Below are 13,623 nucleotides of genomic sequence, written 5' to 3'. Positions count from 1 at the left end.
CTTTTACTCAAAGTAGCCCCATTGAAATTAACGGATGAAGCTAGTCACAGCCACTTATTTCAGTGTGTCTACTCTGATTAAATGTTTGCTGAATCCAACCCATAGTGCTTTAAATGTATGGTACAGACGTCATCTTAGTGTTGGATTTATACAGTTCCTGTTTCAGGTTCCTAGATAATGGACCAGATCCGACATCTGTAGACTTGCAGCACACTGAAGCAGGTCCTAGGACTCTGGCCCATAAAAATGTGTATTTTTCCATGCCAGTGTTCACACCAGAGGCCCACACCGCAATGAGACATCCAGAAAACATATATAGTTTCCCACAGCTCCTAGAATCTTCTGCCCTATAGATTGTACTTGGCTGTCTCTTCATGCAGGGCAGACCATCACCGTTCAAAGTTTTCCTCTGTAGGAATATGGCCTCTGTTCTCCCTGTGTTGTGAAGTGAGGTCCTCTGAGATACAAAGATCAAGACAGGGACACTATTCATAACTCACGTGGTCTATTCATTGGGGGTCTTAACTCTGCAATGTACTTAGCATCATGCTTAATCCAGCCCTTGCCTGTACAGTAAAAGAGGCAGGGTCACTACTCTAGGTCACATCTCAAGATCTTTAAAAGCACACAGCTGAATGTTCCTCATTCTGTAATGGCTCTGCAACTCTGCATTCTTTAGTGTCTCAAGTTCATGCAAGCGTTCCCAGGATTGTGAGAAATCATCCGGTCCCTCGCCACAGCCCCCAACTGGTGGGATGCTAGGGTGTCCTGGGTGTGTCATCAGCTCAATGGTTATAGTCCTGTTTTCTTGATCTGGACACGATGACAAATGAGAAGGCACGGAGGAGTCCTCTTCCGCAAGGTAAGCCATTGTAGCATTCTCAATGGCCCCAAGGATCTTGGCAATGGACATATTTTTTCCCATGGTGCTGAGACCTATGTATATATCTGGCCACCTGTGGAAGATGAACATTTAATCACATGAATAAAGTTAGTTTATTAATTAGTTTCTGGGCCCCATTCAAAGTGCTTGGTTTGCCCTTATCCGGCTCAGACCACAACACTTCAAAGACTGTCTCTCTGCACATGAGCCAACCCGGTCCCTCTGCTTGTCATCGAAAGCCAGTTTTAAAAGGCCATGCTTTTAAACCGTAACACTGCTTTAGAATGTTTTTAAACCGTCTTTAGAATGCTTTTCTTTTTTTTGCCATTAAATTATTTTGCTTTGCTTGCTGTCCTGGGCTCCTTCAAGAGGAAGGGCAGGATATACATTTAATAAATAATAATAAAATTATAATAATTCTCCAAGGGAGAACAGGCTTTCTTGGTGCTCCCCATTTGTGGGAAGGCTTGCCTGGCACCATCACTATATGTTTTTAGGTGCCACGTAAGACATTTTTAATCACACAGGCCTCTGGACCTTAATTTTCTGCTTATCGTTTCAGTGGGGTGGGGTTGACTTGGATTTTCTCTTTAATCCTATTACTGGTGAGCATTTTAGGCTCTTTTTAATGTTTTTGTAAGTCACTTTGAATAAGACACTATTAAACAAAATAAATCATAATAAAATTAATAATACAGCTGAAGGAGAAGAATTACACATAAACGAGTAAACAATTTAAATTATTACAACATATATAAATAACTTAAGAAAATAAAACCTGTTATACTAAAGTTAAGACGTATTAACCATCTGTTTCCTTATAGTACATGCTAAAGCCACTTTAAAAGTTATTTCACTTCTCAAACCTGAAAGAAGGAAGGAGGTATAGAATGTGTCAGATCTACTGGGTATGTTTTTTAAAATTGGAACAATATAAAAGGAACAAATACCCTTATAATATGAACAGTATAACAGGACATGGGTGTTTGATTCAACCTCGCCCAACCGGCATGGGCAGATGCATTGGGAATAAGGAGTGCGCAAATATCTCCCCTCCAACAAGGCTGATGGTAAGGAGTTGAAACGAGCCAGTGGAAAGGCTCTGCGATACGCAGGGATCTCCAGAGCATAAAGAGAGGCTTCAAGGGCAAGATTCTTCTTGTGATTTACCAGAAACGAGTAACGTGGGGCCTGAGCTCTGTCTTCTTGTAAGGTAACATCCCTAATCCGGTTCTTAATCTTATTTCCATGGCCTTTATAGGTCCCAGCTGAACCAGAGCTGAGAGAGAAAAGCCATAAAGATGTAATTTTTCCTAACAAGACATTTTCAAGATGATTTATTTTTAAGATGTTTTAAGATGCTCTGTTTTAAAGATGCTTTTAGTGTTTTGTCCCTTGTTTGCTGGCCTGGGCTCCTTCTGGGAGGAAGGGCAGGATAGAAATTTAAATAATAATAATAATAATAATAATAATAGAAGATGATGATGATTTTAAATGCTGTCCAATTTCTCTGGGTACCTTTTTTAGTCAACCAGGAGTCTTTCTCTATAAAACACTCTCTGAGCAGGGCAGATGAGTATAGGTTGATGGAAATGATGAAGACCAAGCAGAAAGCCAAAGGAAGTGTAACACCGGAGTTATTTCCAAAGCGTGGGCGCCTCACCTGATGCAGTGCTTCCTAAACACATCCACCGTCTTAAGCGAGTCCTTCTCCACGTCCAGGTAAAAATCCATCAAGGGCGGATCGATCCAATCACAGCGGGGAAGGTCTGGTTCTATGGGGAGGCGGGTATATTTGATCCCATAATCCTCCAGCACCTGTGCAAATACATGTCTGATCTCTGGAAAAGAAAACGATACTTTTTAGGAAGTCCATCTCCAAGGGACAGGCTTTTTTTTTTTTTTTTAAAGGTGTGTTTTCTCCCAGTCCAAGTTGATCCCTGCATCACTGCTGTTTCGTTCATGCCCAATTTGGACATTACAACAGAATCGGTATTCATTAAAAGATTGAGTATGTACCTGCTTCTTCCCAAAAATGTGGCTACAAGTTACGCCAGAGGTGGGGAACCTGAGACTCAGGGCCCCAACGTTGGCCCCTCGAGCTTCTCTACGTGGCCCTTGGGACTCTCCCGGGGACGGATCCCCCCCCCGGCCTCCCCCCCTTTGCACCCTCCTTGAGTGTTTTCGTGCCTGGCTGGAATGGGCCCTTGAATTCTGCTCATGCCTCTTGCTTGCCTGGTTGGAGGATAGAGAGGAGCACGTGTGAAGAAACTGGCCTACTATACAAAGGTAGCGTGTACATTCATGGCTGTGCCCCCGCACACCACTGGCATGTGGCCCCCAGAAGGAATGTGGCCCTTAGGCTGAAAAAAGGAAATCCCCACAAAATGCCTTTGATGTGACGTTACTCCTGGGCACGTGGGAAATTAAAAGAGGGCTCCTGGAGCTGATTGGAGGGAAATTGGTTAATAGGCGTGGAGGGGACATCCACTGGCATCAGAGAAGGCCCACCAGAGGACATCATGCCAAAGGCCCCTCAAACCTGAAGCCGGTCCGGCTGAGGCTCAGAAGGAAGCCAGAAGGGGAGATTCTGGGTCTTTGACCCCTTGGGTTAAGCTTCTACAAGCCTCAGGCATGTATTGTCCTTTTTATCGGGACTCCCAATTTGATCTTAATCACCCCAACTCTTCCAAAAATCCCAGGGAGGTCTGATGCATTTTATTTAGAATATTTACGCTCAGATCGGAACCCGCAGGTCACATTTAATGTGGCAAGATCTTACGCATCAGCTGTTATCTGTAGAAGAGTGCTGATAATAATGATAACCTTTTGGGGGGCTTTTTTGCCCACTGGTGTATTTATTCAACACTATTAGAGTCATGTTATCTCACGCTGCAGCTGTTTGTTTCTTTCGCTGTATAATGTTGATACGTTTCTGTTGTTTTAATATGTTATAGTGCTAGTCTTTGACCGTAATAAATAATTAAAAAATAACTAAAGCCCCAGGCATCAGGCATCGCACTTAACTCCGTGTTCGAGTGCTCCCGTTGCATCTGCCCTTTGTCTACCCCTCTGAAAAGGGACGCTGCTGTTGAAGCTGAAAGATCGCAACGGCCGAGTAAAATAAAAACAGTCGCTCACAGTGGATGTTTTCTTTGCCTTCCTAAGTATATTTTATATTTTAGCAGAACAGCTTATAGAAGTCTGAAGGCTGGCGGGGGAAACGCCGAGGACCATTTGCATGAACTGTGAATTGAACAGGAACGGAACTAGATCCTTTTTAGAGGGGGGAGGGGGGGGCAGAACTGGAACCGGAACCAATTCCTTTTAAAAAGGATCTTTCCAGGCACTGGGAGTGTGCCATTGCTGAGTGTGAAGACACAGAAAGAGACCTCCCTGCTGCAGCTGTCACCAAAACAGCTGCTCTTTGGGCCGGGAAAGCAATAAAAAATGAGTCCCTCCAGGAAACCAGCTCAAAGGCAACCTTATCACTACAGGTAACCCGACCCAAGGCAGCTGCCTGCCCCACTGGCAGTCCTGCCTGTTAACCCTTTTCTGGCATTCAGCCCTTTAGTGATAGATAACCTGCACAGGAACATAGGAAGTTGCCTTCTGCTGACTCAGACCAGTGGTCCATCTAGCTCAGTATTGTTTACACTGACTGGCAGCGGCTCTCTGGGGTTCCAGGCAGGGTTCTCTCTCAGCCCTGCTTGGAGATGCTGGGAATTGAACCTGGGACCTTCTGCATGTGAGGCAGATGCTCTGCCACTCAGCTATGGCCTTTCCTCCAGTCACCTGGGCCAGCTGCATTGTGGGAGTCTGGGTCCTTTAGGGCAGGGGTGGAGAGAGCCTCAGTCCCGGAGGCCAAATGCAGCCCTCCAGGCCTTTCTGTATGATGCGTGGGGGTCTCCCTAGGCAGCGCCCCAGGCCACACCCACTCTACCCAAACCACACACCCTCACTGCTCTGACTTCACACTGTCCCGGCGTGTTTTCACCCTCCCAGAGTGGCTGAAATGTGTCCTTGAACTCTGACCAGGGAGTGTGAGTATGCGTAGGAACTAGCCTGCTGTACAAGGATAACAATTTACATCTGAACAGTAGCGTAGTGGCAACTTCAGAAGTGCAGGGTCCCTCCATGTTAGCCAGTCATGTCTCCCCCCTTTTTTGCTGTGGGGTTGAGAATGAGATCCTTGCAAATGCCTTTTCCCACAACAACAGACACTCCGAGAAACCAATAAGCAGGAAAGAGGAGAGCGTTAGCTACTGAGAAGAGTCTTCTCAGTGGATGACTCAGCTTTCACTCTGATAGTCTCCAATCAGCAGGAAAAAATAAGGAAGCATATCAAAAGGCTCTTCTCAGTGGCTAACACACTCCCCTTTCATGTTGATTGGCTTGTAGCACGCTGGAGATATAGGGATCTTGCTGGGACCGTGCTCCTAAAAAAGTAAGGGCTCTAAGACCCGCCAAGTCCCTGATGGCTACACCCCTGCGTTTGATGCTCTGCCCATTTTTGCTTCTGGCCCCACCCACCATGGGCATGTGGCCCCCAGAAGGTTGTCCAGAAGGGCATGCGGCCCTTGGGCTGAAAAGGGTCCCTCATCCCTGCCTGATGTGGATGCATCCTACCTGGGAGCACATGAACATGCTGGTGTCCGTCCATGTGGTGAGGTAAGTGGCCTGTCAGTTCACAGAATAAATCAACCTGCGCTGTGAGTTCCTGTTTCACCTAGGAACGAGAAAGAAAGAACGCTCATCCTTAATTTTTATTCTGTTATACAGAGCTTGGAAAAGTTACTTTTTTGAACTACAACTCCAGCCCAAGCCAGTGGCCACGCTGGCTGGGGCTGATGGGAGTTGTAGTTCAAAAAAAGTACTTTTCCAAGCTCTGCATTTATATCCCACCTTACCTCCAAGGAGCTCAAGGTGGCATACAAACATGGTTCTCCCCCTCCCAATTTTATCCTCACAACAACCCTGTGAGGTAGGTTAGGTTAAGAGATGTAATGATGGCCCGAGGTCACCCAGTGAGCTTCATGGCCGAGTGGAGATTTGAACCCTGGTCTTCCAGGTCCGCTTGTGTTGCGAATTGTCATTTATATGTATACGGCCTTCTTCTTTTTAAGTGAACAATTACCGCAAGAAACCCTTCGGGATTGCTTTGCATATTTTACAAATTGATTTAAAATATGCATTTTCTGCTTGGCTTGTGGGGCCAAATTTAAAACAGACAGGCACATTGGAAGCTGCTTTATACTAAGAAGCGACTCACCAGGGACGGAGCTGCTGTGCCCGCTTCCTGGCAGGTGGGTCGTTGCCCAGGCGGCTGCCCACCACCAGCATTCGCCATGAGAAGGAGCAGTTTACTTTTCGGCACTCACCACTCCAAGTTTGCCATTAGAAGGAGTGTTTTATTGTTCACAAACAGTATACACCCCTTAACCCTGGTGGACATGTCCTGTGACATGGGGCCAGAAAGTCAAGTAAAGCCCCATCTGCACTATGCATTTAAAGCAGTATCATACCACTTTGAACAGTTATGGCTTCCCCCCCCCAAAAAAGAATCCCAGGAATTTTAGTTTGTGAAGGGTACTGCGTGTTGTTAGGAGAGACCCCTATTCCCCTCACAGAGCAACAATTCCCAGAGTTTCCTGGGAAAGAGGGACTGACTGTTAAGCCACTCTAGGAATTGACACTTTGTGGGGGGGGGAAGAGGGGTCTCCTAACAACTCTCAGGAGCCATAACAAACTAGAGTTCCCAGGATTCTTTGCAGGGAAGCCATGACGGTTTACAATGGCATGATACAACTTTAATTGTATATTTCAGATGAGGCCTTACTTGAAGGGTTGTACCTAAGAGCCTTTGGCTCCCCAGATACTGGTGAACTACAGCTCCCATCATCCTTGGCTATTGGCCGTGCTGGCGGGGGCTGATGGGAGTTGTAGGTCAGCATCTTCTGGAGAGACAAACCACACCTGACCTAAGTGAATAAACTCCACATGGCATCTCCCGCCGGCAATCCTGAAAGGGCAAGCGAGCAAGCCAGGTATGTGCTTCTTCCACCCACCTCTGACATGTTAAGGAGACGATCAGCTAGCGCTGCACGGATCCCCATCTTTCCGTGGAAAAAGCCTTTGTCGCTGAGCAACGTGGACTTCCCTTTCAGCGCCGGGCAAACCGGAGAGCCCTCAGAAAGGTTGGCGTGGAGTCCTATTGGGATGCGATGCCTAGAGAATTAATAGTTTAAAGCACCAGTTAATGTCTGACGTTCGCTAACACCAACATTCCCACAAATCTATGGATTCAGAGCGGAGGTGGAGAAATCTGTGGCCATCCGGAGGACTGGACTACAACTCCTGGCCGTTGGCCGTGCTTGCTGAGGGTTGATGGGAGTTGTAGTTCAGCAACCTCTGGGGAGCCAAATGTTCCCCGCCCAATTTAGAGGAAGGCGTCTCACGTTGTGTCTTTCAGCACGGATGTACGTCTGTTCCTAAGTATCCCTGCAAGAGGGAATAGAAATAGCATACAAATACGACTGTTGTTTCCCAGACCTGTCCTTATTCAGGGCCAGCACGCAGCTGATAAATCTGATAAGTGGGAATTGGGAGAATCTGCATTTCCACCAGGGTGCTGCGCTTTGCATATCGCAGCACTCTAGTTTGGGAATCACCAACGTGGTACCAGTGGGCAAGCATATACCCATGGAGGATTTTCCAGACACTTTCAAGGTCCCTTCCCCCACCCTTCCTGAAATGAGGCTTGAAAGAATCATTCTATATTAGCCAATAGAGTAGCTTGTAGGGTTTTTGTGTCTGCGTGCTGATCATAACAGTTTCTCTGGTTTGCAAATGTGCCTGCGTGCGCAAAAAGGTAGGCGACCCCTGGTCTAGTTCAGGAGCTCCCAAACCGTGGTCTGCAGACCACCAGTGGTCCATGAGCTTCATTCAGGTGGTCTGTGGCATGCCTGTGGATTTGTGGCACATCCCTCACTTTAGATACGGTGATTTTTAATTTTTGATTGCTTTTATTTCTGATATATTGTATAGAATTCAAACGATAATACAGTATAATACAATCTATCAGAAACACAAGAAGCAATACAAATGCAATTTGAAATCATGCAGCATCTAGCACAGTGCATTACAATTACTACAACAGGCAGAAAAATAATTAAGCGGTCCGCCAAGACCCTCAGCAATTTCCAAGTGGTCCAGCGGGATGGGAGAGAGTTTGGGAACCACTGGTCTATTTTATTTTTCTACTACAGCCAATATTAGTGAGGTCTTGGGGAGGGGGCTAGATTTGCTTGAGGACCCAGTCAAGCCCCCGAAATGGGAGTTAGCCACTCCTGTGTTAAAGGAGAGCTCAAGATGAAGAGCATTATCAAAAAAGACCATCCGTTTGCACAAATTCACCTACTTCTCAGCCGGAATTTTAATTCAAACCAGCCCATGTTTCTAATTTGCGTAATATGTGGATGAAGAAACCTTCAATAAGTCGTCTATAACCCAGGAATATTTATAACACCAAAACGCCCACATAAGGACAATCCTTTTAGTCAGCAGAGATGGTGAAATGGATTGCGATGTTGGCTATCAACGACTATATTTATCATCGGAGCAAGCAAAAAAGGCTGACCCAGATCTGAGCTTGCACACCGAGGCTATATACGATGCTGACGTAGAAAGTTAATCTTGCATTAAATGAGGTAACTCCCATACATAAGTGCGAGCAGGAACTGTTAATTACTCCTGTAGAAACTAATTAAGTTTCCAAGGTAGGATTTAAATACGTTCTCATCTCTCTGCATTAGATTCCCAACTAAGAGGAGGTAAGAGAGGTGGTGAGAGGGCTCCAAAAAACAGCCTTCCAAAACTGCTCAGAGTGTGTATTGAAGCTGCTGCCACTGTAAATGCTCTGACCTGGATTTAAAGAAGCCATTTCAGACTCAAGTCACATGGTGGATTTGGCTACATTCAGCAGGGCATGTAATCAGAAACGGGGCCAGGTGTCTTCTATATTTAAAGGTAAAGGTGTCCCCGCACTTATAGTGCGAGTCGTTTCCGACTCTTAGGGTGACAATCTTGCGACATTTACAAGGCAGACCGTATATATGGGGTGGGTTTGCCAGTTCCATCCCCGGCCTTTCTTTACCCCCCAGCGTATGCCGGGTACTCATTCATACTTCATGGATGGAAGGCTGAGTGGACCTCGACCCCTGTTACCGGAGATTCGACTTCCTCCTTCCGTTGGAATCGAACTCTGGCCATGAGCAGAGCTTCGGCTGCATTACCGCCGCTCACCACTCTGCGCCATGGAGGATCTATATTTACAAAAAAGGAAAACCTGGAATTTTCAGATAGGGAGGGAGGGAGGCTGCCTGGTGGGCGCTTTCGAGTTAATTTTGTTCTTTCTACTTTGGAGCATCTGTAAAAAAATGAATGCTGTCGATTTCACACGCTACTTGTAAATTACAAGGAGAATCAACAAGGGAGTGGGGTGTAGATGGGACTAGAGATGGGATCTGCAGTTTGGTGCCGGTTTGATTTTCACTCCGTCGAATTTCCTTCCGGTACCGCTTCGTCAGGGATCATTATTTGCTATAAATACCGATCTGTGTTTTTCCCCACAAAAATATCAATATTAATATTGATATCTTCCTTATTTCCTCCTCGCTCGCAATCCCTTTTCCTTTTGTGTCATGCCTTTCAGGCTGTCAGGCAGAGACTTCCTTTATTACTTATTGTCATTAAGCTGCTCCTAAAGCCTTTTTTGGTAGAAAAACAGGGCAAAAATACTTTTAAAGGAATATTAAATTATAAGGCTATCAAAAAGTGCAGAGCCTCTACTGTTGTGGCACCTGCTTTTTTTAAAAAAGAATCTTCTTTGAGGCCCACACTTCCGGCTTGCTCCTGGTCTTTAGAAAAGGACCAGATTAAGACATTCCTGTTTCATTAGATCTTCTGGGCAGGGATAGGGAACCTGAGGCTCTCTCGGTGTTGCTGGACTACATCTCGCATCAGCCCCAGACAGAATGGCCAGTGGTCAGGGATGATGGGAGTTGTAGTCCAACGGCATCTGGCAACCCACAGATGTCCTCCATCCCTGATGTGCACAATACCGAGTCAGACAGATTCATCTGTTCTGACTTTGTATAAGGCAGCCTCCCTCCCATGTTCAAGTGGTCTTGAGCAGAACTCTCTCCGAAGCTTGCTAACTCCAAGAGCCTTTTAACTGGAGATGTCGGGGGACTGAAGCTGCTGGGTCCTTCTCGGAGAGCATGTGACCTGCTGCTGAGCTTTCCAGGTTCAACCCCCAGCATCTCCTGTTAGGAGATTCTCTGTCTGAAACTCCAGAGAATCACTGAGATGGACCAAAGGTCCGATTTGGCAGAAGGCAACTTCTTAACAGGAAGGGCCGTAGCTCAGTGGTAGAGACTCCTGCCTGAAAGCCCAGAGAGGACGTATTCAGCGGCTCTTATTTGGATGCAGAAAAGATTTTCCTAATGGTGGGAAGCTTTTAAAATCACCATCCTCGCTCCACTTCCTTAGACGGGGGCATGGAGGAGCCACGGGGCCGTAGCTCAGTGGCAGAGTGTCTGCCTTGCATGCAGAAGGTCCCAGGTTCAACTCCTGGCATCTCCAGGTAGGGCTGGGAGATAACCTTGCCTGACACCCTGGGCAGCTACTGCCAGTCAGTGCAGACAGTGCTGAGCCAGATGGTCTGACTCGGTAGAAGGCAGCTTCTTATCAGGAGAAGGGCTGTAGCTCAGCGGTTGAGCATCTGCTTTGCACGCAGAAGGTCCCAGGTTCAATCCTTGGCATCCCCAAGTCGTTTGCTGCGCTCTACAGATGAGGACACCATCTTATCAGGAGGTCCGTTCTGAACATGATAGGAAACAGGCCTTTAGTGTAGTGGCACCTACCTTTTGGAATTCCCTCCCCTTAAATATTAGACAGGCGCCATCTCTGCTATCTTTTCGGTGCCTGCTGAAGACCTGCCTGTTTCAAAAAGCCTTTTAAGTAGAGACATTATCCCAGTCTGTTTCTGTGCTGGAATTGCTTTTTCAGATGTTTTTAAAGCTGTTTCTTAAAGATGTTTTGTTTTAATATGTTTTTTTAAATGTTTTGTTCCAATATGTTTTTAAAGATGTTTTGTTGTGATATGTTTTAAAGTCTGTTTTTACAATGTTTTAAAGTGTTTTTAAAGTGTTTTAAATGTTTTTAAGGGTGGTGTAGTGGTTAAGGTACCGGACTACGACCTGGGAGACCAGGGTTCGAATCCCCACACAGCCATGAAGCTCCCTGGGTGACCTTGGGCCAGTCACTGCCTCTCAGCCTCAGAGGGAGGCAATGGTAAACTCCCTCTGAATACTGCTTACCATGAAAACCCTATTCATAGGGTCGCCATAAGTCGGAATCGACTTGAAGACAGTCCGTTTCCATTTTCAAAGTGCTTTTAGTGTTTTTGTTTGCCGCCCCGGGCTCCTTATGGGAGGAAGGGTGGGATATAAATTTAATAAATAAACAAACTGGGAGGGACTCCTGCCTGAGACCTCAGAAGCCTACTGCCAGTCAGTGTGGACCGTACTGAGCTACATGGGCCAATGGTCTGACTCAGTATAAGGAAGCTTTCTACGTTCCTTCCTGATTTCATCTGCGGATGGGCTTTACTAAACAAAGGCGGAGACTAAAACAAGGGTCCTCTCACCTGTTCGCAAGTTGTACGGCATCAGACACGGCACTCCCATTGACCAGCAGGGAAACATTGGACACCGCGCCGGTGAGAAAACACTCCACAATGCCTTGGTTTCTTCTTGGGCAGTAGCCAAAGTCATCTCCGGTGACTATGAGCTTCACCCTGGCTTTGGGCATCCTTAGGGGTCAGCCCTAAGAGGAGGGGAAAATCAAGAATCAAAAGGAAGGCTTCAGCAAAACACCACCACCAAACCCACCAGCTCGCCAGAGTCCTCATGTTCTGAAAGTTACAGGAAGTGACAAGGTCAGATGAGGAATGAATCAGATCATGAGTCATCACTGGCTGGCAGCTGTCGCAATGTCAGTTTCCCCGCATTCCATAAGTGCTAGTCTCACCTAGCCTGGCTCTGCCCATTCTCTTGGGAGGTGCTCAAAGCGAGTTTATTTTGCTTTTCAGGGAAGGAAGGGTGGATTCACATGTCAAATTACTCAACAGGATTAGACTCACCTAGTTTCCCCCCTCCCTCCAGATTAAACAAGGTCAATGGGTTTAAAACTCCCTGCAATTGGATGCAAAGCACTGCGGCAAAAACAAACAAAGAATTCTGTGCCACCCTAAAAACTAACACATTGGTAAGGGGCAGAGCAATCCAAACCCAACCCCCCCCCTTACACCTTGGATTAGGACAAGTGTGGCGAACCTTTGGCCCTCCAGATGTTGCTGCACGACGACTCCCATCATCCCTGGTTTATTTGGGGTTGATGGGATTAGGTGGAGGTGACCCTCTACCCAGCTCCCCTCGATGTCCCAGCCTCCCACTGGCCACTGAAAAGGGACATTCCAAGGGTGCGGCTGAGCCGACCCGGGATTTGCTGGATCCCAAGCTGGCCTCATTGTCATCGCGGGCTGGTATCGATCACTCTGCCACCCGTACCTTCCGCCATGTTTGGCTGCAGGGGCGGCAGTGGCTCTGCAAAATGGAAGGGCTGTAGCTCAGTGGAACAGCATCTGCCTTGTATGCCAAAGGTCCTGGGTTCAATCCCCAGCCTCTTCAGGTAGGGATAGGAGAAAACCCTCTCTGCATTCCTGGAGAACTGCTGCCAGTCAGTGTAGACAATACTGGCTCACTATAAGGCATTCATATGTTCCTAAAGCTCTGCCAATGGATTATGGCATTATACCCTAACTTAATGCCTGCTTCGTCGGATACAGGGAACCAATGGTGAAGTTGGTGGATATTAGAGAGGGGGTAAGTGGAAGTGTAAGGGGGGGGAAATGTGATGTTCCTGTATTAATGTATATATGGTAAGTGCTGTTTGTATAGAAGATATGTGGTAAGTGGAATGAAAGAGGAGGGGGGAGTAAATGAGCAGTAGAATGCTGGATGATTGGCTGAGTGTTTGGATGGCTGAGAGTATAAATGGAAGGATGATGAATCTGGGTGGACGTGAGTGGGTTGTTTGAGAGGTGTTTGGTGGACGTGAGTGGGTTGTTTTGGTGGAGTTTGGAGGTGGGTGTGAGTTGGTGTATGTCAGGAGAGTGGAGAAAGAGGGAGGTGGAGTTCGGATTAGTAATAAGTCAAATATCACAGTAATAGATGAAACCATAAGCTTGTAGATCATTATCAAAGTATCTTGTTTAATCTTCTTAACTTTTTAATCTTTTAATCTGTATTTTTAATTTTTGTAGTATTTATTTTGTTTTTGTTGTGTTTTTTGTTGTTTGTTCGTATATGTTTTTGTATTTTTATTATGATATATTGTATTTTATCTCGTTTGTTCACCGCCCTGAGAGCTATTTTGCTAAGGGCGGTATATAAATTGAAATAATAATATAATAAAATAAATAAATTATTAATGTTATTTAATAAATACTATTTTGGTTTACCGAAGGCCTGATCCTTGGCTGGGGATTCACAGATCAGAAGGGAGGGTAAGGTAATAACCAAGGCTGAAGGGAAACAGTAACAAATGGTCACCTGTGACGCCCTTCCCTGGCTCTTCCCTGTCAGGTTCCTACCTGCTCGTGGCTACTGCCTTTC

General features: G+C 46.2%; 1 protein-coding gene across 2 annotated transcripts in view; it reads right to left on the bottom strand.

The window, feature by feature from the left end:
- Window positions 1-488: 488 nt before the first annotated feature.
- Window positions 489-13,623, bottom strand: part of YDJC (YdjC chitooligosaccharide deacetylase homolog) — a 16,881-nt gene continuing 3,746 nt past the window's right edge. For both annotated transcript variants that reach the window (XM_061602996.1, XM_061602997.1), the window contains exons 2-6: window positions 11,595-11,773; window positions 6,952-7,111; window positions 5,513-5,612; window positions 2,547-2,724; window positions 489-956 (exon numbers count right to left, since the gene is read on the bottom strand). In XM_061602996.1, coding sequence (XP_061458980.1) covers window positions 602-956; window positions 2,547-2,724; window positions 5,513-5,612; window positions 6,952-7,111; window positions 11,595-11,758 — 957 coding nt within the window. In that variant the 5' untranslated portion in view covers window positions 11,759-11,773 and the 3' untranslated portion in view covers window positions 489-601. The remainder of the gene's footprint in view (window positions 957-2,546; window positions 2,725-5,512; window positions 5,613-6,951; window positions 7,112-11,594; window positions 11,774-13,623) is intronic.

Source organism: Rhineura floridana, chromosome 19, assembly GCF_030035675.1.
Source record: "Rhineura floridana isolate rRhiFlo1 chromosome 19, rRhiFlo1.hap2, whole genome shotgun sequence".
In the NCBI taxonomy this organism is placed as follows: Eukaryota; Metazoa; Chordata; class Lepidosauria; order Squamata; family Rhineuridae; genus Rhineura; species Rhineura floridana.
This window is presented reverse-complemented; position numbering and strand designations above follow the sequence as displayed.